This window comes from Podarcis liolepis, assembly GCF_965112155.1.
Source record: "Podarcis liolepis genome assembly, chromosome: 11".
Classification (NCBI taxonomy): domain Eukaryota; kingdom Metazoa; phylum Chordata; class Lepidosauria; order Squamata; family Lacertidae; genus Podarcis; species Podarcis liolepis.
In genome coordinates, this window is record NC_139565.1 from 38207281 (window position 1) to 38229515 (window position 22235).

The following is a 22235-nucleotide window of genomic DNA, read 5'->3' on the forward strand; positions in this document are numbered from 1 at the left end:
GAGTTGCCACGTCTTGCCCTCAACACCAGATGTTGTACTTTAATTCTCCAATTGACGTATGAGAAAAAGGCAAGGAATTGCAACTACAGCACACATGGCAGATAGCCATCCAACCTCTGCTTTAAAAGGAAGGAGAGTCCATCATCTTTCATGGAAGTCTGTTCCAGTGTTGAGCAGTTCTTACTGTCAGACAGTTCTTCTTGATGTTTAGTCGGGATCTCCTTTCTTGTAACTTGAATCCATTGTTTCGAATCCTAGCCTCCAGACCAGGCAAAAACAAGCTCACTCCATCTGCCTTGTGACAGCTCTTGAGAGATTTGAAGATGGCTATCGTATCTCCTCTCAGTCTCCTCTGTACCAGGCCAAACATAAACAGCGCCATCGACTTGTTGTTCCTTAGGCAACTGCCTTAGGAAATAGGTTAAATCCAAACCAGAAACATTAAAGAAATAGCAAAACACACAAACCTGCATGGATAGTCAGTAGAGTTTCACCCAAGTTTCAGGAGGCGGAAATTTCTCAGAAGAGAGTTCTCTGAGGAAAACCTGTTATTGGAATTTCACTTAACTCCATTTTATGAATAGTTTTAGGAGGCTATTTTTGCTCAGTCCCATAACGCTGGCAAGGTGTTCATCTTTTTCAACAGTTTTGAAACTCAGCATGAACTCCCCACCTGCATTTAAGCATTTTTTGCTGCTTTTGTTTATTTTATTTTAAAGAGGGAAATCAATGCAAAAAGAGCTGGAAAACTGCACCAAGGATGTTGGGGGAGTTGGATTTGTGACATTGCATCCACCAGCCAATCAGGCCTGTGCAAAGATAGACCTTTGACAGCACTGCTTCCCCCTGAGTTTAATCTTGGACAGGTCTGCATAACGTGGCAAATGCCACTTCATAGCAGCTCGATCTCTCAGTGTCTATCTGTCAGCTGGCTTTTCTTTCCCTGTCCTCCTTTTCTGAGGACAGACAGCATGGCAGCAGGGGCTGGTAATAATCACCACTGGATAAGGATGGGAAGTGACTTGAAGGAGGGGCACCAGAGCCTTTTGTCTCTATGCCAACAAGGTATGAAGTCATGCAAAGAAGCTCATCCTCCTTTCAGGGTAGATGCATGTGTTCTTAGAAAAGCATTGACTTGGCTCGCATTGTTCTATGGGCATGTTTTCTAGCCTTTTTCTAGTAAACCTGTTCAGCAGATATCAAAGTAGTGGCCAGAAACAATTTAAACTAGATTGCTTTAGCATATGTTGGGGAGAAAAGAATCATATCATCAGTGCATGGGCGTTTTTGTGTATTAGCTGAAATGAAGTCATCGGTGGTTGATCTTGGGAGAGCTGGTGTGACTTGGATTTTAATGCACAGAATTCTGTAGCAGCTGCTTCTGTTTAGGAGAGCTCTGCACTTTAAGACTGCTGCATCAAACACCAATGCCACACAGGGGCCTCATGTGCATGTGCTCATGTGTGTACGATGCCCACTCTTTACATGCTTGCTGTGAGGAATGTCAGTACAACACCAGTGTTTCTTTCAACAACTTTAATTGTGTGCATGTGGAGGGGGGAGGATGACATGTCAGTGTTCCCACCATTGCCATGTGTTGAGAGTTCCCTCCATGCATGTACTAATTTGATTATTTAGGTATTTCTACGCTGCCTTTCAGGGCCACACAGTCCTCAAGGCGGGCCACATTTTATTATACAAAGTGTCACTGAGGAGTGGCATTGTCATTGGTGGATGGTGACATCATTTCCAGTTTTGCTGCCATCTGCATGTGCAAGGATGGTGTTAGTAATGCTTGATCCATGAATGGCTTGCTAACACATTTAAGCGATCACTTGATTCTGTAGACACAGATAGGTAGCCGTGTTGGTCTGCCATAGTCAAAATAAAAAAATTCCTTCCAGTAGCACCTTAAAGACCAACTAAGTTAGTTCTTGGTATGAGCTTTCGTGTGCATGCACACTTCTTCAGATACACCCAGTAGATACACCCAGATATACCCAGTGTGTATCTGAAGAAGTGTGCATGCACACGAAAGCTCATACCAAGAACTAACTTAGTTGGTCTTTAAGGTGCTACTGGAAGGAATTTTTTTATTTTGATTCTGTAGAGGTTGAGCTGGCCCTTAAGCTGCAATGCAGTCCTTGAACTACTAGACCAAGGCTGCTTGGGAGTAAGCCTCAGTCGAACAGTGGGACTTATTTCCAAATAAGCATGCATAAGATAGGGCTGCATGGCTGCAAAACTAATAATAAACTAGCTGGAAATAAGTCTTATTGAAACTAGTGGAATCTCAGAGTAAACATGCGTAGAGACAGATGGTAAGTTTGCTGAGGTCCAAATTCTAGGCAATTGTGAACTTTTATGAAGTACTTTGGAGGTTAGATAAGTGTCAATACTGTTGAGTTTCTGAACTTCTGCATTACACTTTTTCATAACTTTCATTTTATTATAGGTGTCTCTACAAGTGACTTTAACAGGCAGTTATTAGGTCACATGATGCAAATGAACCAAATACTGGGTGATGTGAAAGATCTTCTCCGACAGCAGGTATAAGACACATGTTTATATAACACTTACTTTGCTGACCACTAGCTAAATGGGTATCTTATTATTTCTGCCGAAGTTTCACCCATAATTATTATTATTATTTTTTCAATTTATATACCAGCCTTTATCCAAAGATCCCAGAGCGGTGTACAACATTAAAAACACACTGCAAGTGAGACTTCTGGGCAAACTTCTTTCCTTTACATTAAGAAATAGGTAATGAAATAGTCCACTGCAATTTAAGAGAGAGACTTGGTTGTTTTTGGATGTGCATGGCATAGTTCATTCCTGAATCATACCACTGGCCTCCATGGATTAAATTCTAAGAAAGATCGTGGCTGAGAGCATGAAGGATATGCTTAACTTTATAAAGTTATTTATGAATGGTGATGGCCTGAGCCTGCACACTTTTCCAGACTTGGGAAAATCATGAAGACTCCTGGAGCTGATTTAGTGATATGTGAAGGCAATTACCGTATTTTTTGCTCTATAAGACTCACTTTTTCCCTCCTAAAAAGTAAGGGGAAATGTGTGTGCATCTTATGGAGCGAATGCAGGCTGCACAGCTATCCCAGAAGCCAGAACAGCAAGAGGGATTGCTGCTTTCACTGCGCAGTGATCCCTCTTGTTGTTCTGGCTTCTGAGATTCAGATTTTTCTTGTTTTCCTCCTCCAAAAACTAGGCGCGTCTTGTGGTCTGGTGTGTCTTATAGAGTGAAAAATACGGCAAATGAGGCAAGGCTGAGCTCAGGCATGTGTCTACAGTTCACTCCAAAAACATTTAAAGCCCAATTAAAGTTTAAGCCTTGCATTATTATTTTTGTTTGAAGGCCAATGGGATTTTTGAGCTGCGGTGAGCACTATCTGCTCTAAGTAGTTCAGCTAAAGATAGCAGGAGGTTAAAATATGAAATCATAACTGTTTACATGGAGATGACTTGTCAATTATGCCAAAAACAGTACCAAGTAACTGTTTTGAAAAATTAGGCAGTATTATTGGTTAGGTTGTATAATGTGCATTGTCTGGTTTTTCTGGTGGCAATTCAAGAAAAACAAGCCTGATGATTGTATTTATTTTATATAATTCAAAGGTTAAAGAAACAACATTTTTGAGGAACACAATAGCTGAATGCCAGGCATGTGGTAAGCACTTTTGTATTTCCTGATTTAAGATATGATGGTATAAACCAAATCATCAAACCGAAAAAGCAATATTTGTTGTCCTTAGCCACACCAATTGTGAACACTTCCTTTGAAGTAAGGTCTACTGAATTTCGTAGGAGTTCCAAGTAGACATAGGGGGAAATTCAACATGCTTAGGTGTTTGTTCCATCAGGGCTAGCATTTTGGCTCTCCTACACCCCCCCCACTTTTCCAGGGGTTCTCCCCTGAGCTAATATCATGGTATCATGGGGGGAAAGCCTTGCTGAACAAGTGGAAGTCCTTGTGCAGAGCTTCTGCTGGTGGGACTCAATAGTTGAGTTTTTAACTGACTGATTGGCAGATTAAAACAATATACCGTCCCGTTCTATGCATGCTTACTCAGAAATAGTTGCCACAGTAGCACTCCTCCATTGTCTCCGGAGACAGACAGATTTGTCAACCAACCATTCAGTGAGGCTTACCCCCAGGTAATTGTGCATAGAACTGGAGCTTAAATGATTGAGAGTATTCTTCATATTCATATTCATATTCATATTCATATTCTTTTGAATATACTGATTGCCTGAACACCAAAGAGAAAATAACCCAGTTCTAGGTAGTTTTGTTTTCTGCATGTCTCAACAGAGAACATACCTGTCAGCACAAACAACAAATAGTATTTCGGCACCTTTGAACATTAAAATTTATTACGGCATAAGATTTCATGGAATTTATTCCACAGGAATGGAATAATGCCATAATAAATTTGTTAGCCCTTCATACTTTTTTTTTTGTTTTTTTTGTTTTGGGGTGCTGCAAAACTACCAGCCCATTGCTCTTAAACAGAAAACAAGAGAAGTCATGAAGACAACCTTGAAATGATTTGTCCCATGCAGAATTCAGAGCCACACTTTTCAGATTCCTTACACAGTTATTACTTTCATGTAGAATGTGCCTTGATTTTTTGTGCATTGTTGTGAGACAAACACACATGTATACCCCCACCCCTGGACAGGCAGTGGGAGGCAGGGCTGGCATCAAAAGTCAGTATTGTTGAGCGCCTGATGGGGCCAGCACCACAGATGGTGTGACCCCCAGATCCCTATAGCCCTTTTCCTCATTCCCTTGCTATTGCAGCTTGCTTATCTGGCCTCTCTAAGCATAAGAGCAGTGGCAAGAGCAAAGAGGATTGGCAACTTTCACTTGGTTTGCAGGCTCCTTCCGGTCAGATTGCACTTGGAGGGAGTTGGGCACTGGTGACACACTCACTGCACACAGTCTGCACCAAGGTCTTCACCGAATCTGGAGCCAACAATGGTAGCTGGCCGTGGTGGTTACTGTAGTGTGTGCTAGAAGCAAAATAGATACACAATTATCTCAGAAGATATCCAACCCAACCGGAGGACTGATCCACTGCTATGCATGGTGCAAATGTTCAACATTTACCTCAGGATTTACTGATCAGCAGCTGATTACTAAAAAAATAAATTGCTCTACCTCCAATCACAGGTTTGGGAGCTGGAAATTTCCCCACACCATCCCCACCGCCCCCTAAGCCCAAATGTGAAGCCAACACTTGTTTCCGAGGGGTGCGATGCATGGACACGGCGGATGGATTTCAGTGTGGGCCTTGCCCTGAAGGCTTCACTGGAAATGGAGTTATATGCACAGATGTTGATGAGGTAAAATGTTGTTTAAAAGCACCCATGCACAGCCCAGTGTGAAAGGAGAGGTTCAGCCTATGAATTCTGGATCTAGAAAAATCCAAGATGTCTCATCAATTGATGACCAAGGGTAAATAAATTCCTGGTGCTCAGAGTGAGTTCCCTTTCTCCTGGTATTACATTAGAAAACGAGTGGGCAACCTGTGGTGCAGGGACCACATGCAGCCCTCAGGCTGGTTTAACATGGCCTGGGGGGCTATTTGGCTTATGTCCCTTTCCTTCCCCATTCTATCTCCATTGCAAGAGTAAGAGAGAGACAAGGGTGCGGGGGCAGGAGAAAAAGATGATAAAGAAGTAGGGGAAAAGGTAGAGGAAATACACCATGTTTACTAAAGCCATGACTGCTCTTACTATAAATTACTATTATTATAACTCCTACCCACTGCTCGTTCTGTCCCATGCCCATTTCTTGTGAGGTTACGTTAACCCTCTAGAGAAAAAAGCTTGCCTACTCCAGTGTAAGAAGTAGTTGTTAGAACATGAGCTTCCAGCAAATGTCCAAATGGACTCTTAACTTTGCTGGCTGAAACCTATATAATTAATATATTGAATCACTTTGCTGGTTTGCCTTTTAGTGCCGGTATAATCCATGCTTCCCAGGGGTGAGATGTGTGAATACAGCTCCAGGTTTCAGATGTGAGGCCTGCCCATCAGGATACAGCGGGCAAATCATTCAAGGAGTGGGAATCAACTCTGCCAAAAATAACAAACAGGTGTGTGATCTCATTGCAATCCATCAAAAGCTAGTAAAAGTCTAGCTCTGTATCTGTTTATGGGTGCACTGCACAGCTGAATGTATTTCTCTTAAAGAGCTTAACAGATATGTCTGTAAAAAAATGTCTGCGCTGCTTCCGAATGTATGGCAAAATAATGCTGGCCTAACTAAAGGCAGTATTAAAAGGTTTATTCGTGGACAGAGCTGTGGCTTTTCTGGAAAAAGATTCCCATGATTTGCACTGGAAATTTTTCAGTTTGCATTAGAAAACTTGCCATAGAGCAGGACCTACTTTAGCACACTTACCGTATTTTACTTGAAACTGCCAAATATGCCTAATATTGTCTTTGCAACTGGCATCCCTCGTACCTACAGGACCGCCTCTCCTGGTATATCCCACAGAGGAACTTACGGTCTTCAAACAAAAACATCCTGAAGGTCCCAGGCCACAGAGAGGTTAGGCTGGCCTCAACTAGAGCCAGGGCTTTCTCGGCTGCGGCTCCAATCTGGTGGAACGCTCTGTCACAAGAGACTAGGGCCATGCGGGACTTGACATCTTTCCGTATGGCCTGCAAGACAGAACTGTTCCACCAGGCCTTTGGTCAGGGCGCAGCCTGACTCCCTCCTTTGGCAATCTTCACAGAACTTTAGCCTAATGGTTGCCATCAATTTGAGTTGAATTTATTTTATAATGAAATGATTTTAGAATGTTGTACTATTTTATTGTTGTTAGCCACCCTGAGCTCAGCTTCGGCTGGGGAGGGCGGGATATAAATAAATTTTATTATTATTATTATTATTATTATTATTATTATTATTATTATTATTATCCATTCATTGTTACTATCGAACTTCTAAAATGGAACGTTTTCCATTACAACAGCTCAGCAGCTACAGCAGAGATTAGTTGATCTATCTATTCAACTACTACTCTGAAACGATCAAAGGACCTTTTGCTGTGCTTTTTAGACTATTTCACAATTGCATTAACACCATATTAAAAAAACAAACCAATAAATTTTAACAGATTTATGCTAGTTATTTTATACTTTAATAACTGACTCACTGTACCTAACTTGTTTTTGTTTTTATTGTGTTAGATCTGCTTGGACGTAGATGAATGTCAGAACAATGGAAACGGGGGCTGTGTTCCCAATTCCCAGTGTGTAAACACTGTGGTAAGCACATGGTTATGTCAGATTGTCATTCTGCATGTTTGAGGAGCTGTCCCAAAACAAGGGGACAGTTCACACAAACCACCGTCAAGTGATTATAAACTCAGTGGCACAACATTCACTTAAATGCCAACCACATAACGATTGTGTGAAGCCAGCAGATAGTTATGCAATCCCGTTCTGGTCCCCTTCCACTTAATGACATTATCCAGTGTGTTCCTCTTCTGCCATCTGTGAAAAAGGGAATTCCATCCATGTGGTTGCAACAAGAAAGATATATGAACCAGATACATTAACAAGAAAAACAGTTTCCCTGTGCAAACCAAGGGAGACATAGGAAACTGCCTTATATGAGCTCAGATTCCTTGTCCATCCAGCCTGATATTGGTTATTATGACAGCTAGTAGCTCCTCAGTATTTTCAGCACCTGATACTGGGTCTTTTTCCCTGGGAGATGCTAGGGATTGACCCCAGCACCTTCCAGCGGCAAACAATGTGCTCTGCCACATGTCTTTCAAGTGCCCAAGGATGTGCCTTGGTGGGTGTAATACTAGGTCTGAGTTTACCTTTTTTGCATAAAGTTGCCAGTAAGAGATTTAAAATATCTGTGCAGACTTTAATGAAGTGCCTTTTGGAACCTCAAGAAACTCAAAGTGGGCCATGGGTATTACATAGTCCCTCCCCCCCTGCCCATTGTAAATTTCTTCCTCTCTTCTTAACCACAGGTTTATTTATTTATTCATTAAGTTTTTATAACCCACACATTTATAAAAATATATCAAGGCAGTATACAGCATATTGGAATAGACTCCCTGTGCTTGGCTTCCAAAGTTAAACAAATCAGTAACACTACTGTTGTGAGAAAGTTTTCTTATCTTGAAGCAACAAACAGAAAGACACTTTAATCAATTAATTGTTTAGATCCACCAATTTACATTTTGCGGAAGGATTAAAAAGTTACCTTCAATTAATCAGGCGGTGAATCTTTTAAAATATGCATTATTTTTAATATTTTTTTAAAAAGGGCGTCTACTAAAACACTACATTTTAAAAAAAGGAAAATAAAGAAGTGTAGATGTGTTAAAACATTCTCTCTCTGAGGAAAGAATACCTCTTTTTAAATTGTTCCTCCTACAATACGTGCACGGACCATTCACAAACAGTGCCTGACTGGCTTATATGCTTGTTTGCTTTCATCAAAGGGCTCGTTCCGCTGTGGGACATGCAAACCAGGTTTTACTGGAGACCAGGCCAGGGGATGCAGGCCTGAAAGGAGCTGCAGGAATCAAGCTCTGAACCCTTGCAGTATCCATGCACAGTGTGCTGAAGTGCGGCAAGGAGACATCTCATGTATTGTAAGTTGATGATCTCACAGATTTGTTTTAACTTGATCCCTGTTTTGACATTCTTCAGTAAAATCTGTAATTCATTTTTTTAAAAAATGTATTATGTTATCCTTTGGGGGTGAGTCATATTTCTCAAAATAAAAAAAAAGTGCAATTAATTTGACAATATGCTCTAAGCAGGACATCATAACTACATACAAATTATTTACATTTTTAGTAGTACGTAATTACACTGCCCTGCTTAGAGCATATTGTGAGTCTTCTAATTCCATATCCGACAGCACTTGTGTATGTTTGTAGAATTACTTCCTCAGCCTGGCTTTATTTTGTAACACTTTTGCTCACAGTGTGGTATTGGCTGGGCTGGCGATGGCTTTGTGTGCGGAAAAGATATCGATATTGATGGTTATCCTGATGAAGAACTTTCATGCTCAGCTGAGAGTTGCAGAAAGGTAAGATCTAAGAGGGCAGCCACCTTATCTCTCATGTCTTCTTCATTTTAAATCGCAGCTCAGGAGGGTGAGAAACAGAGCAAACATGAGTCAGCAACATATTGCCTATGGACACACATGGTCTTCCCTGACACCAGCACTCCTTTGCTTATGAAATTAGACTTGGAGAAATTAATTCTTCCCTCCCCAGCTGCTCTCTCCAGGATGGTCACTTGTCAACTAGGTTTTTCAAAAAGCAAAAACACTTCTTCAAGCTTTAAATGCTGGTGGGGAGGGGTTAAATGAATGTGCATGCACATGTATGGCTTCATCATGCGCATGATGCCCATAATAGTTTTGGCAGTTTGCAAATATGCCCACAGCTTGCAAACCATGATCAAAAGCATGGGTTCTAGATTACCACCTTGTTTTCCCCCCATAGGACAATTGCAAGGTGGTTCCAAACTCTGGACAAGAAGATGCTGATGGAGATGGAATAGGAGATGCCTGTGATGATGATGCTGATGGGGATGGTATTCCGAATGAGCAGGTACTGGTTATAGATATTATTTATCTGTGTAATTTACATCCCTCCCGTACTCAAGCAGCAGGATTGTAAGCATCAGCCTTTATATCAAGCACCTGCACAGCCTCTAGTGCATCAATGGCCTTTTGCCATTTACTTAGATCAACACAACAACAACAAACCTATGGTTACGTGTAACATACTCAATAAACACAAGACGTAACTGGCTGTACTTTTGAATAAATAAGGTATACTATTCATTGTATCAAATTGTAGATTTCAATGGAAGTCTCATAACGTTCAACGAAAAAAGCAGAAGACCCAGTGGATCAGTTCATTCTCTAGTCAGTTCATGCATAAGGTCCATACATGTACAGTGGTACCTTGGGTTATATACGCTGCAGGTTACAGACTCCACTAACCCAGAAATAGTGCTTCAGGTTAAGAACTTTGCTTCAGGATGAGAACAGAAATCGTGCTTCGGCGGCATGGCAGCAGCAGGAGGCCCCATTAGGTAAAGTGGTGCTTCAGGTTAAGAACAGTTTCAGGTTAAGTACGGACCTCCAGAACGAATTAAGTACTTAACCTGAGGTACCACTGTAATAGTATCTATTCCACTGTTCTGTTCAAAGAGTCCAATAATCCACATGAAGGGTTGTTACAGTTCCACAGAATCCTTTCACAGAGTCTAAGACAAGGATTTCTGGAATATTAGCCTTGTTTCGCCATCCTAGGCTTCATCAGTAGAACAGGCTCATATGTAATATTACAGGATAGTGGATCTTATAGCATAGTAGTGGTCTTCTGCTTTTTTCATTGAACTTTATGAGACTTCCGTTGAAATCTACAATTTGATACAATGAATAGTATACCTTATTTATTCAAAAGTACAACCGGTTACGTCTTGTGTGTTTATTGATTAATTACTTAGATCAAACAGGTCTATCTGTATGCAGGACTCGATTGGACATATAGAACGGTAACAGATATCAGTGGGGGGGAGCATTTCAGTCTCCCAGGACATGGTACAGCAGACCTTGTAAGAGTTGCCAGGCATCATCATCAACAACAGAGTTTCAAAAGGAGATTCCCTGTGTGAACCCACTGAGCTGAATTCATCTGCAAATTCATCACTTGCAAAAGCCAGCAGAGAGTGATGATGATGAGTGATCCTTCTCCAGAGAGACTCTAGCCTAGAGCACTTTGCCTTTCTCTGTTCCAGGACAACTGTGTACTGGCTTCTAACGTTAACCAGAGAAACAGCGACCAAGATATCTTTGGTGATGCATGTGACAATTGCCGTATGGTCTTAAACAATGACCAGCGAGACACGGACGGAGATGGCAAAGGTGATGCCTGTGATGATGACATGGATGGAGATGGTGAGTACATCTTCGCCTGTTAGATACCCTCTCTGTTCTGCGCTTGAAACTGGCACAGGAGGCACCTAGCATCAAAGCTTGCATTTTCAACATTGACTTTTTAAACAGCTGTAGCACATTTTCAGGCCCCGCTTACTTAACACAGCTCTCAGAGCCCCAAAGAGCTGCTTCTGAAGACTAGGAGGCAGCAATGACATAATGAGGTCCCTTAGTCACAAATGACAATTAACAAAGCCCTCTTCGGCTCCTGGCCTATTTATTGTCATTGTGAAAATTGTGATCTTTGTGGTGAGTTCATCTTTTCTTTTTATATGTGGAGAGTGAGCTTTTATTTACCACAGCCGATTCACCTTTTAACCACTGCAACCAAATATCTGTACTATACTGTTTACTAGGTTTTGCTATAGCTTGTAACTATATAACCCAGTAGCTGTGGTATTTTAGATGTGGTACAAAAGCAGCCAGACACACTTGTATCATTAAATAAAAGTAGCAAGATATACCGTATTTTTCGCCCTATAGGACACACTTTTTCCCCCTCCAAAAATGAAGGGGAAATCTGTGTGCGTCCTATGGGGCGAATACAGGCTTTCGCCGAAGCTTGGAGAGCGAGAGGGGTCAGTGCGCACTGGAGGCTTCAGGAAGCTATCAGCAAGCCTGGGGAGGCTGCGGGAGTTCCCGCAGGGCTCCCTGCGCTGCGGATAGCAGCCTGCCGCCCAGCACGCAGGGCACCATGAAGCAGAGCGCCCCTCATGCCGGGCAGACATCCGCAGCGTGGGGAGTCCTGCGGGAACTCCTGCAGGGCTCCCCGCGCTGCGGATAGCAGCCTGCCGCCCAGCACGCGAGGCGCCCTGAAGCAGAGCGCCCCTTGCGCTGGGCAAACATCGGCCAGCCTCACAAGCTCGGGGGACAGCGGGGAGACGCAGTGCCGCTATCCCGCTGTTCCCTGACCTGGTTTTGGGGGGGAAATAAAGGAAACAATTTTTCCTTTATTTCCCCCCCAAAAAAACTAGGTGCGTCCTATGGGACGGAGTGTCCTGTGGGACGAAAAATACAGTAATTTGTATTTTTTTTTATTAAAAAACCCCCTATACATGTAAAGTAAGGTAAACAATAACAATAGCTGGTTACTGTTTAAAACTGGCTTACGTTTTCTGTTGTAAGGTTGCTGTATCTTTAACTGACAGTTACAGAGGTTTACATAAGGCTGGCTGGTAAAGAGAAGTTCCTAGCACTATTTAACCTATATGGTAATTATTCAGTTGATCCCACCGCCAGTTACTGTGGTACTGTGGACTTCACCTGGTTTCCTTCAAGCCAGACTAGCAGGCAGTTCTCATTCTGATCATCTTCAGAAGCGCCTTGCTGAATTCTCCTTACTGTTCAATGCCCTCATGGCCAATCTTTGGCTTAAGCCAATGATTCAGCTCTTTGGGGGCAAATTATACTACCAGGTTTTTCTTTCACCTCGATAACCTCTTTTCCATCTTGCTTCAGCTCCAGAGTCTAGACTTTAGCCTTCTCCCTCAGCTTATTCTCAGCTAGTCTCATCCTAAATCATCATCTTCATTCTTGTCTTCCTCTTCTTCATCTCTTTGCTCTTTTCTCTCTCTCTCAACAGTAGTAGAATAGGCCTATTTATCTTCCAGCCACCCTGTCTTTCAACACATCAGATTTGAGTGGCATATAAGTCTCCCCCTCATCAGGCCATTTTTGCCATTCAATGATTTACCAAGAATTTCTACCTAGCCAGCCACTCAGAACTGCAATTTTACAATCTTCTCCTTAAGAATCTAGTCTCACCGCCCCCCGTCTTATGTAAGTAAATAAAAGCCAACTGTCAGTCACCAACAGATACCTAGGACATCAAATTTAACCCTTTACACGACCCCATATACATAGACATTGTATCTAAACCCAACCCTGTTCTAGTAAACATTTTTTTAAAAAAACGACTTCTCCACAATCCTCATTACTACTGTTGTTCTGTATCCTTCCTCTTTTCCAAAGAGCTCAGAATTATATGTGGGACTATCCCTTTTCCTCCTCAGGCAAGACCTTTGAGGTAGATTAGGCACAGAGATCCTAACGAGCCCAAAATTTCCCAGTGAATCTAATGGCCAAGTAGCAATTTGCAACAAGGTCTTCCTTGGTCCACATCTCATCTGTTAGCCATTATGCCATGCTGACTCTTTGTTTCTGGCCTTATGAGTTGCTAGAGCGATGCAAAGCCAACATTGATTTTGTGTCATCGTTTCATTCAGGTATTAAGAACGTTTTGGACAACTGTCAGAGGGTCCCCAACCGGGAACAGAAAGACAGAGATAATGATGGTGTGGGTGATGCTTGTGACAGCTGCCCAGATATTAGCAACCCAAATCAGGTGAGCAACAGCAGGAAAAAAAGCCATAGGCCAAGTAGGCAACCTGTGACCCTCCAGATAATTTTTGACTATAATTCCCATCATCCTTGGCTATTGGCCTTGCTGACTGGGCGAATGGGAGTTGGGGTCCAACAACATCTGCATGGCACCAGGATGGGGAATCAAAGTATTTGGTTATTAGTGGAAGCAAAAATGGAACTGTCAATTTAAGATTATGAAAATTTCAAGTGTGGTGTTCCAGTTCCATTGTGGCAATAAATATTTAGAAAGAAAAGTACAGCTCTGTTAAACTTTAGTATGAACTATGATAACTACGGTAATGCTGTAGTTATTGTTTTCCTGTATGACACAAGTCTTGATCTGACATTTAATCGATCCATGCATAAAGGTGTCCAGAAAACCCAAAAGGGTTTGCTACCTCAGCCTGACTGGTAGTAGGTGTCTAAGAATCTCTGGAAGTGGCTTTTTCCCAGTTCTGTACCTGACAGCCATTATTTGAAGGTGTCAGATCTAACATGGGACTTCCTCCTTTCAAAACATGTTCGTCACTCCTGAGCCCTCATTTGTGCAAATCACTGAGATAAAGCCCAATGCCAATAAATGTTCTCACTGAATAAATAGCCATAGGGATTAAATGTCAATCTTCTTTAATTGCAAAAGCAAGCAAACAAAGAAACTGAAAAGGATTTTATGCAGGGGGATCTCTCTAAGGATAAATAATCTGTGCCTATAGAATACAGAATTGTATGCACACCTGGGATCCAATCCATCTTTCCACCTTTTCAGATATTAATCCCCTGCTAATACAGATGTGTGTTGAATTGTAATGACTTCCAGCAATGTAATTTTATATTTTCGCCTCTCTGCAATTTAGTAATTTAATCTTGTTCTATTTCTGTTTACAGTCAGATATTGATAATGATCTGGTAGGAGATTCCTGTGACACCAATCAAGACAGGTAGGGTAAATCTTAATCAGAATCAAATTCATCCTTGTTATGATGCTGCTGGGAGGTATTTAACTAACCTGCCCCATCACTGCAAATATTTATGCTTGTGTAATGGGACATGCCTGCACCCTCCCTCAATCTGCTCCTGATGTAGGGGGCATGTGTCAGGGGGAAAACATTCCCCTGCACAAGCAGATATCCTTGAAATGATGAAACATTCACTTTGTTGGATTCCATCCACTAATTTCACTGAAATTGCACCTATGTCTCTACCAAGGTAAAAGTTTAGCTTAAATTATTTTCAATACACTGTACTCATTATTGGAACCAATGCAGATTTACGATCTATTTCCACAAATCATCTCTTTTCATATATGTTAAAAGCACCCTCACAGGCTGAGGCAGATAGCGATTAAACTGTCTCATAACCAGTTCACCTCCCCAAGTTACTATTTGCCCAGCTATGGACTAGAGAGGTGTGAGGATGTCCTTTGAGAAAATAGCATAGGAGAAAGAGTTAGCCACACCCCAGCACTGCAAGGCTCACCCCCTAGCTATTCCTTTTTAAATTAATCCCGTTATTTAAAGCAGAAGAGCAATAAAGCTCATTTCAATAACAACTGCATGATGGTGTATAGAAAACAGGTTTTTGTGTGCCAAAAGTACATGGAAACAAATACAGCAAAAGACCATTTGGGCTTTACTTCATACAAGTAAAATAAGCAAATATTGTCAGAAGGGTTGAAATCATTTGCTGGATCCCTCCATTCTCAGTAATACATCAAGGATGGTAGTCATTATAAACCTAACTGCGGGAACGACTTCCCTTATGGCTAAAGACCTCAATTCAGGCTGCAGAATGTTTACCATTCTTAGGACAGGAATAAACATCAGTGTTTCCCTTCATGTCTAGTTCCAGCTTGTAGTAACCTCAGATTTATTCTGGTTAGAGAAGATTCAAGAAGTTCCCTGAGATCATGTGAATATCTCCAATTGTTTCCTCAAATAAGGTGGTTTTGTCTCCTAGTACTAACTGTCACAACATACCTTCATTAGAGGCCTTCCAGTGTAACAATGGATACAGGAAAACAAACAAGCATTCCTTGTCGGTAGTACAAGAAGTAGTAGCCAACACTCCTATTACTTAGAAAGACAGAAATAGGAGCTAACACAGGGTGTTTTTGCTTTTACCCCCTCCTACTTTACTCCCAGCGATGGGGATGGACACCAAGACAGCACTGACAACTGTCCCACAGTCATTAACAGTTCCCAGCTAGACACCGATAAGGATGGGCTGGGGGATGAGTGTGATGACGACGACGACAATGATGGAATTCCAGACCTTGTTCCTCCAGGCCCAGATAACTGCCGGCTTGTTCCTAATCCAGGACAAGAAGATGACAACAGTATGGCAGACATTTCTTATTCTTTCTCTTTTTACCTCAGTTTTTTTTAAAATGCACAACATATGGTGACGATATGGTGCCTTCTAATCCTCAAAGGAAGCTGATGATTTCCTTTGATTATAAGGAACCTATATTTTCCAGAACTGAGCTTTGCTTTGACCTTGAATAAGTGTCAACCAAGGGATTGGCTCTTCTGGATCGAATCCAGAAGGGACCTACAGCTAATTAGAAGCACCACATTTCCCCCTTGGTATCCACTCTTGAAAACAGAGCATTTTAGAGCTAGTTATGTGACCAGACTCTTACCAGCTTCCTTAAGAAATGCCTTTATTGAGCTTTATTGACTGGAACAATAAACTTATATTGAATGAGAATTGAATATAATTGATGATTATAAGGCGCAAGGGCCATTTTATCCATAGTAGGAGCAGGAAGTTTTCCCCTTGTGCAGACTGTCCTGTCTATCTCAGTTTCTTTTGCAGAGCAGAGGTCTGTCTGTCAAACCAGACTCTACCACAAGTGTGAAAAATTTCGTGCAGGTTACAAAAGGCCATGAGAGGGCAGTGGTGGAAAGGTTTGGTATGAAGCACATTAAGTCAAGGCTACATGCGCTTAATGAAGCCCAATAAAATTAAGATGTAAAGACCAAACAACACTTGTAATTGTATAAAGGTAAAGGGACCCCTGACCATTAGGTCCAGTCATGACTGACTCTGGGGTTGCGGCACTCATCTCGCTTTATTGGCCGAGGGAGCAGGCGTACAGCTTCCGGGTCATGTGGCCAGCATGACTAAGCCACTTCTGGCAAACCAGAGCAGCACACGGAAACGCCGTTTACCTTCCTGCCAGAGTGGTACCTATTTATCTACTTGCACTTTGATGTTCTTTCGAACTGCTAGGTGGGCAGGAGCAGGGACCGAGCAACGGGAGCTCACCCCGTCGCAGGGATTCAAACTGCCGACCTTCTGATCAGCAAGCCCTAGGCTCTGTGGTTTAACCCACAGCGCCACCCGCATCCCCTTGTAATTGTATAAATGGGTATAAATTGCACCCGTTTATTTTTGGGTGATTCATTCAGAGTAACCACAGTTCCCCGATTTTATCCACAAACATGGTTAGAACCCACATTTTATACATCAGTATGCACTTCAAGTGTAACCCACAGGGAGCATGGGCTCTTCCCATGCTTCTTGTCTGAAGTACCAGGGCAGTGATTCACAAGCTGCTACACCTTTGCTTTGTTCACTTCATAGCAAGGCAGCTGCTGCTTCTCACCTATTTTCACCAGGTGGTGTTCAAATGGCTGCCCTACCTGCTTTATAGTAGTTAATGAAACCTGAAATGGATTCAGTTCATAATCTGGCTTCAACCAGAGTCTCCTAATGTGATGTACAACTCTGTTTAATTCAGTCCTCAGGATTGCTTACACATCACTCAAATGCTTCCCTTTGGTTTTATCTCTTGGTACCTGGCCATTACTAGGGTTGCTCCACCCCTCCTCCCTTTCACTGTTGAAGGCAATCAGAAATGGGGCCTGATGCAATTCCTGCATATCTGTGAGCTTGGCAAATGAACATAAGTATTTGTTTCCCCCTTTTAACTGCTGCTGAAACAGCTGTTTTGTGAAAACAGCTATCAAATCACATCCTTTGGGTGTTGTGTTCATGTGTCCAGGTGATGGAGTTGGTGATATCTGTGAATCAGATTTTGATCAAGACACAGTGATAGATAGGATTGACGTTTGTCCTGAGAATGCAGAGATCACCCTGACAGATTTCAGGGCTTATCAGACTGTCGTCCTGGATCCAGAAGGGGATGCTCAGATTGACCCTAACTGGGTGGTTCTAAACCAGGTAAAACATTTTTTAATATCTTAAAGCATCCAGAAATGATAGGCAGGAAAAAGCAACAAAAACTTTTCTCAAAACTTGGAAGAATAAGGGTGTTAATGTTGAAATGTGGTGGGGTTTATTTTGGCGAGGGTGGTACATTGGAGGAAAACAATCTGGATATTTTTCGCAAAGAACGTAAATGTGTTGGACTCACAAGGCGACACATGGATGAGCATTGATAATGAAAGTGGTCTTTATCCATCATCTTGGGCATGACTTAATAAAACATTCTTAGACTAGCTGCATGAATTATATTGCTTATGTTTCATAGGGCATGGAGATTGTGCAGACCATGAATAGTGATCCTGGACTTGCTGTAGGTATGTGAGTTATTTTTTTTGTAGACACTCACACGGCAGCTCACAAGTAGAAATGGATTAAACCTATTTGCTCAAAAGATGCCTATAGTGATCCCCAATTTGTTGCCTTCATCCAGCTTCAGGATGCTTTGGTCTATAGTCTAGTGCTAGGTGCATTAAATCCCAGATAAAATCTCCAGCATTTCTGATTAAAGCAGGGCTTGGGGTCTGGAGTAGTTGATTGGACCTTTTGCATCTAAAAGAAGAACAAGTATCGAGTTTTACACTTATAATTGGTTTGGACTTGATGTGTATACCTATACATTCGAACAGGTTACACAGCTTTCAACGGAGTTGATTTTGAAGGCACTTTCTTTGTCAACACGGCAACGGATGATGACTACGCCGGCTTCATTTTTGGTTATCAAGACAGCTCCAGCTTTTATGTGGTGATGTGGAAACAGACTGAACAGACCTATTGGCAGGCAACTCCGTTTAGAGCTGTTGCAGAACCTGGGATTCAGCTGAAGGTACAGGCTTGAGCCAAAATGACCCAAATCTCATTAATGCTGTCATCTAGCGTTGCGCTGAGATGGAACTGGCAGGGCGTTTGTATGATGTGGTTTCTAACGTTCGTTTATTTGGATGTTCCATTACAGAATGGGAAAAGAATTAAAACTTCTGGTTTTTCTCATAATACTCGGAGAAATGTTATTGTTATTAAAGGAGATTTCTTATTTTTGACTTGTCTTTGTACTTGTGTTCTGTGTAGGCTGTTAAATCAAAAACTGGGCCTGGCGAACACCTCAGGAATTCACTTTGGCACACAGGGGACACTAATGATCAAGTCAGACTGCTTTGGAAAGACCCTCGAAATGTAGGCTGGAAGGATAAAGTTTCCTATCGCTGGTTCTTGCAGCACAGACCTCAGGTTGGGTATATTAGGTAAGGCGATGGGCAAAGCAGGATACAATGCAATTCTAAGTGAACATCTATTGTGGTCTATGTGTATACTTAAAAATGCAATACTGTCGTACCTTGGTTTTCAAACAGTTTAGTTCTTGAATGCCGCAAACCCGGAAGTGCTGTTCTGGTTTGTGTACTATTTTTGGAAGCCGAACATCCAACTGGGCTTCTGATTGGCTGCAGGAGCTTCCTGCAGCCAATTAGAAGCGGTGCTTTGGTTTCCTAACATTTTGGTAGTTGAACGGATTCCGTTCGACTTCTAAGGTACGACTGTACAGTATGTGAAAGCAAAAAACAAGCTTCTGTTTCACGATACACACTACCATACAGTTGTGTATACAGTGGTACCTCGGGTTAAGTACTTAATTCGTTCTGGAGGTCCGTTCTTAACCTGAAACTGTTCTTAACCTGAAGCACCACTTTACCTAATGGGGCCTCCTGCTGTTGCCGCGCTGCCGAAGCACGATTTCTGTTCTTATCCTGAAGCAAAGTTCTTAACCCGAGGTACTATTTCTGGGTTAGCGGAGTCTGTAACCTGAAGTGTATGTAACCCGAGGTACCACTGTAAATGTAGCTCTAATGATGGTAATGGGTTTGCTTTTTATTTTATTTTATTGGTTTCCAGTTTTTGTCCAGTACCTGAATAGTCTGTTGCAACTATTAAATATTGTATGTAGAACATGCTATCCTCCCCAAGCCTTCATTCAGGATATACACTTAATTAAAGTTCTTCTTACTTTGCTTTAAGCAACAGTGCCCTTCTGCTGCCTCAAATATGTAAATGTGAATTATACTCACAGACAAGGAGATGAGTTGTAAAAGATCTGGCATGTTGTCTTCCTGCTGTCAGAAATTATTACCAAGCATGATTCTCAGCAAGCTCATTTCCCCATCAAACTAAGGCTGAGTTCACACATATTGGTAACCACAACATATGGCTTTTCACCCCAATCACAGTGCTTTTCACTAAGAACTTATTAACACATCCAGCTGCAAGTCTTCCATGTTTGTTTCACGATATCATAACATGAATCAGCACCAGGTTCTTATCTTTTTAAAAAAGAAAGATGTTTCCATATTTTTGCAATTTATATGCTTAGTTATTTTCACCTCTAAGCGGCGTACAAGTAACTCTACAATAAAGATAAAAACCAGTAAAACTGCAAAATGAGAATTCATAGATGTGTGTGTGCTTGTAACAATGCTCACCAATACAAAGTACCTTTTTCCTTTTTCTGCCCATGGCAGCCATTTTGTGCTGCCACTCACAGCACTTTTATCTATCTATATCTATATATGAGTACCAGCACCTCACTTTAAAAAAGAAAACAACCCACTGTGTGTAGAGAATCAGGATACATCTATCTTTATTTGTTCTACTTTCAAAGGGCAAGGTTTTATGAAGGTTCTGAACTGGTGGCGGATTCTGGAGTGACCATAGACACTACCATGCGTGGAGGAAGGCTTGGTGTTTTCTGCTTCTCTCAGGAAAACATTATTTGGTCCAATCTGAAGTATCGCTGCAATGGTAACATTTCCCCCACATCCTCCTCCTGCCTAATCAAATGAGCAACTGTAAAGAGGAAAGCTGTTTTAGGGAGGTTGCATGAATGACTTCCCAGATAAGGCATTGCATATGCTTTCCAAATCTGCAATGTGACTTAGCAGGTCTCTGGGCTGCTCAGATGTGAGTACAGCTGATAACTCAACTGCTGTGTAAATGTCAGTTGCTTGCAGAAGACCCTTTGGAGATCTAAAAAGCGTGCAATTAATCATGTTAAAAAACCAGTAATCTTTGCACAATACTGAGCATTTTGGAAATATTGAAATAAGAATCTGGGGGGGGGGGGGGAGATGCATCTTCAAGAAGTAACAGGTGCATCCATTGACTCACATTATTTCTTTTAGGTAGTCATATTCCCACTGTTACTTGGGCCAAAAAATAGGGAAAAATTGATAAATGGAGAAGCCCTCAGGTGTAGGCTTTGCTGTTCAGATCTTAGTCATAGAAACTGTTCAGCTGATTACTAACAAAAGTGTACAGCCATGGACAGTTAAAGCTGCAATCTTAATATGCAGTCTTACTTGGCAGGAAGGCCATTGAATTCAGTGGGATGTAAATCCTTCCTTACTTCTGTGGCTTCTTGCATGAGACAAGTCCAGCTTTAAGCAGAGGGACATGTAGACTTGAGCAGTTCTGCTTGCCTTGGCGAGTGTCATGCCACACTCTGGCACCTATGATGAGTGACTTGCCTTCTTTCTAACCTCGAAATTGCAGAGGTCGGGTAAGATTTTGTCCTGGCAGTTTGCATGCGAAGGTGCCTGGGATTTGCTTGGCAGATGCACAGCCAAGGTCCCTAGAAATCTTGGCCATGCAGAATCATACTGGCAAAAAGCTACAAGCTTGTCCTGTTCAGGGACAGGGAAGGTGGGTGAATGAGATAAGGATGAACACTGCTGCGTGAAGGCACCCAGAGCACTTTAGGAAAGGAATGGAGGATAGCTAAAGTTTGCACATTTTCCTGCTTAGGACTGGACTTGTGCCATGTAAGAAGCTGAACCATTTTGACCCCTGCAGATGCAACATGGGTAATAATAGCCTAGGAGTTCACGATGCTGGCCTTACGGTGTGCTTTCCCCCCTGTAGAGACCACACTCATATTTAATTAATCCATCTGTAAAACAGAACTTCTAAAAAAAAAAGTTACAGCTGTGTGTAATAAGCAGGCACCAGCTCTTAACCTGAACTTTGAAAATAAAATGCTCATGAGTTTCATACCAAGATTAAAGACTAATCATGTGTCTTCTGTTTCTTGTTTTTAGATACTATCCCAGAGGACTTCCAAGAATTTCAGGCTCAGCAATATGGAGTTGGAGATATTTAAGAATACAAGCTGCTTTGGCAAACAATAAAGCAATGTATATTAAATTCTTATACGGCTTTTTTTTGGTGCAAGTCCACACTACGCTTGTCATTATTGGTGTAAAGATAGCACACCATAGATAGAATAGGGTGGGGGTCATTTAGGGTTGAATTTCTTTTTTAAAGTTAAAACATTTAGGGTCCAGCTGATTGATTTGTTCCTGTAAATCAGGGGTGGGGAATCTTCTTTATCAGACGGGGCCACATTCCCTCATGGGATGTCTTCTGGGGACCATATGCTGGACGCAAAAGTGGATGGAGCAACGCATGTGCTTCTTTCTTCACAGTAGGGCAGCCTTCCAGCCACAGCAGTTTCAACAAGCAGCCACCTACTGTCATCTCATTCCATCCAGGTCAGCTGGAGGCATTGTAGCAGTTCAGGGACACAATCCAGCCAGGCAGAAGCACAGAGCAAGGCTGGTGTGAA

General features: G+C 41.9%; 1 protein-coding gene across 1 annotated transcript in view; it reads left to right on the forward strand.

Annotated features, from left to right (window-relative positions):
• The window catches only part of THBS4 (thrombospondin 4), a 43461-nt gene extending 21647 nt beyond the window's left edge, over window positions 1-21814 (forward strand). The window contains exons 5-22 of the mRNA XM_083465223.1: window positions 2456-2550; window positions 3640-3691; window positions 5201-5373; window positions 5991-6128; window positions 7231-7308; window positions 8508-8660; window positions 8999-9103; window positions 9525-9632; window positions 10831-10990; window positions 13255-13373; window positions 14279-14331; window positions 15535-15728; window positions 17403-17581; window positions 17892-17940; window positions 18253-18449; window positions 18692-18864; window positions 20274-20413; window positions 21709-21814. Coding sequence (XP_083321349.1) covers window positions 2456-2550; window positions 3640-3691; window positions 5201-5373; window positions 5991-6128; window positions 7231-7308; window positions 8508-8660; window positions 8999-9103; window positions 9525-9632; window positions 10831-10990; window positions 13255-13373; window positions 14279-14331; window positions 15535-15728; window positions 17403-17581; window positions 17892-17940; window positions 18253-18449; window positions 18692-18864; window positions 20274-20413; window positions 21709-21770 — 2228 coding nt within the window. The 3' untranslated portion in view covers window positions 21771-21814. The remainder of the gene's footprint in view (window positions 1-2455; window positions 2551-3639; window positions 3692-5200; window positions 5374-5990; window positions 6129-7230; window positions 7309-8507; window positions 8661-8998; window positions 9104-9524; window positions 9633-10830; window positions 10991-13254; window positions 13374-14278; window positions 14332-15534; window positions 15729-17402; window positions 17582-17891; window positions 17941-18252; window positions 18450-18691; window positions 18865-20273; window positions 20414-21708) is intronic.
• Window positions 21815-22235: the final 421 nt, after the last annotated feature.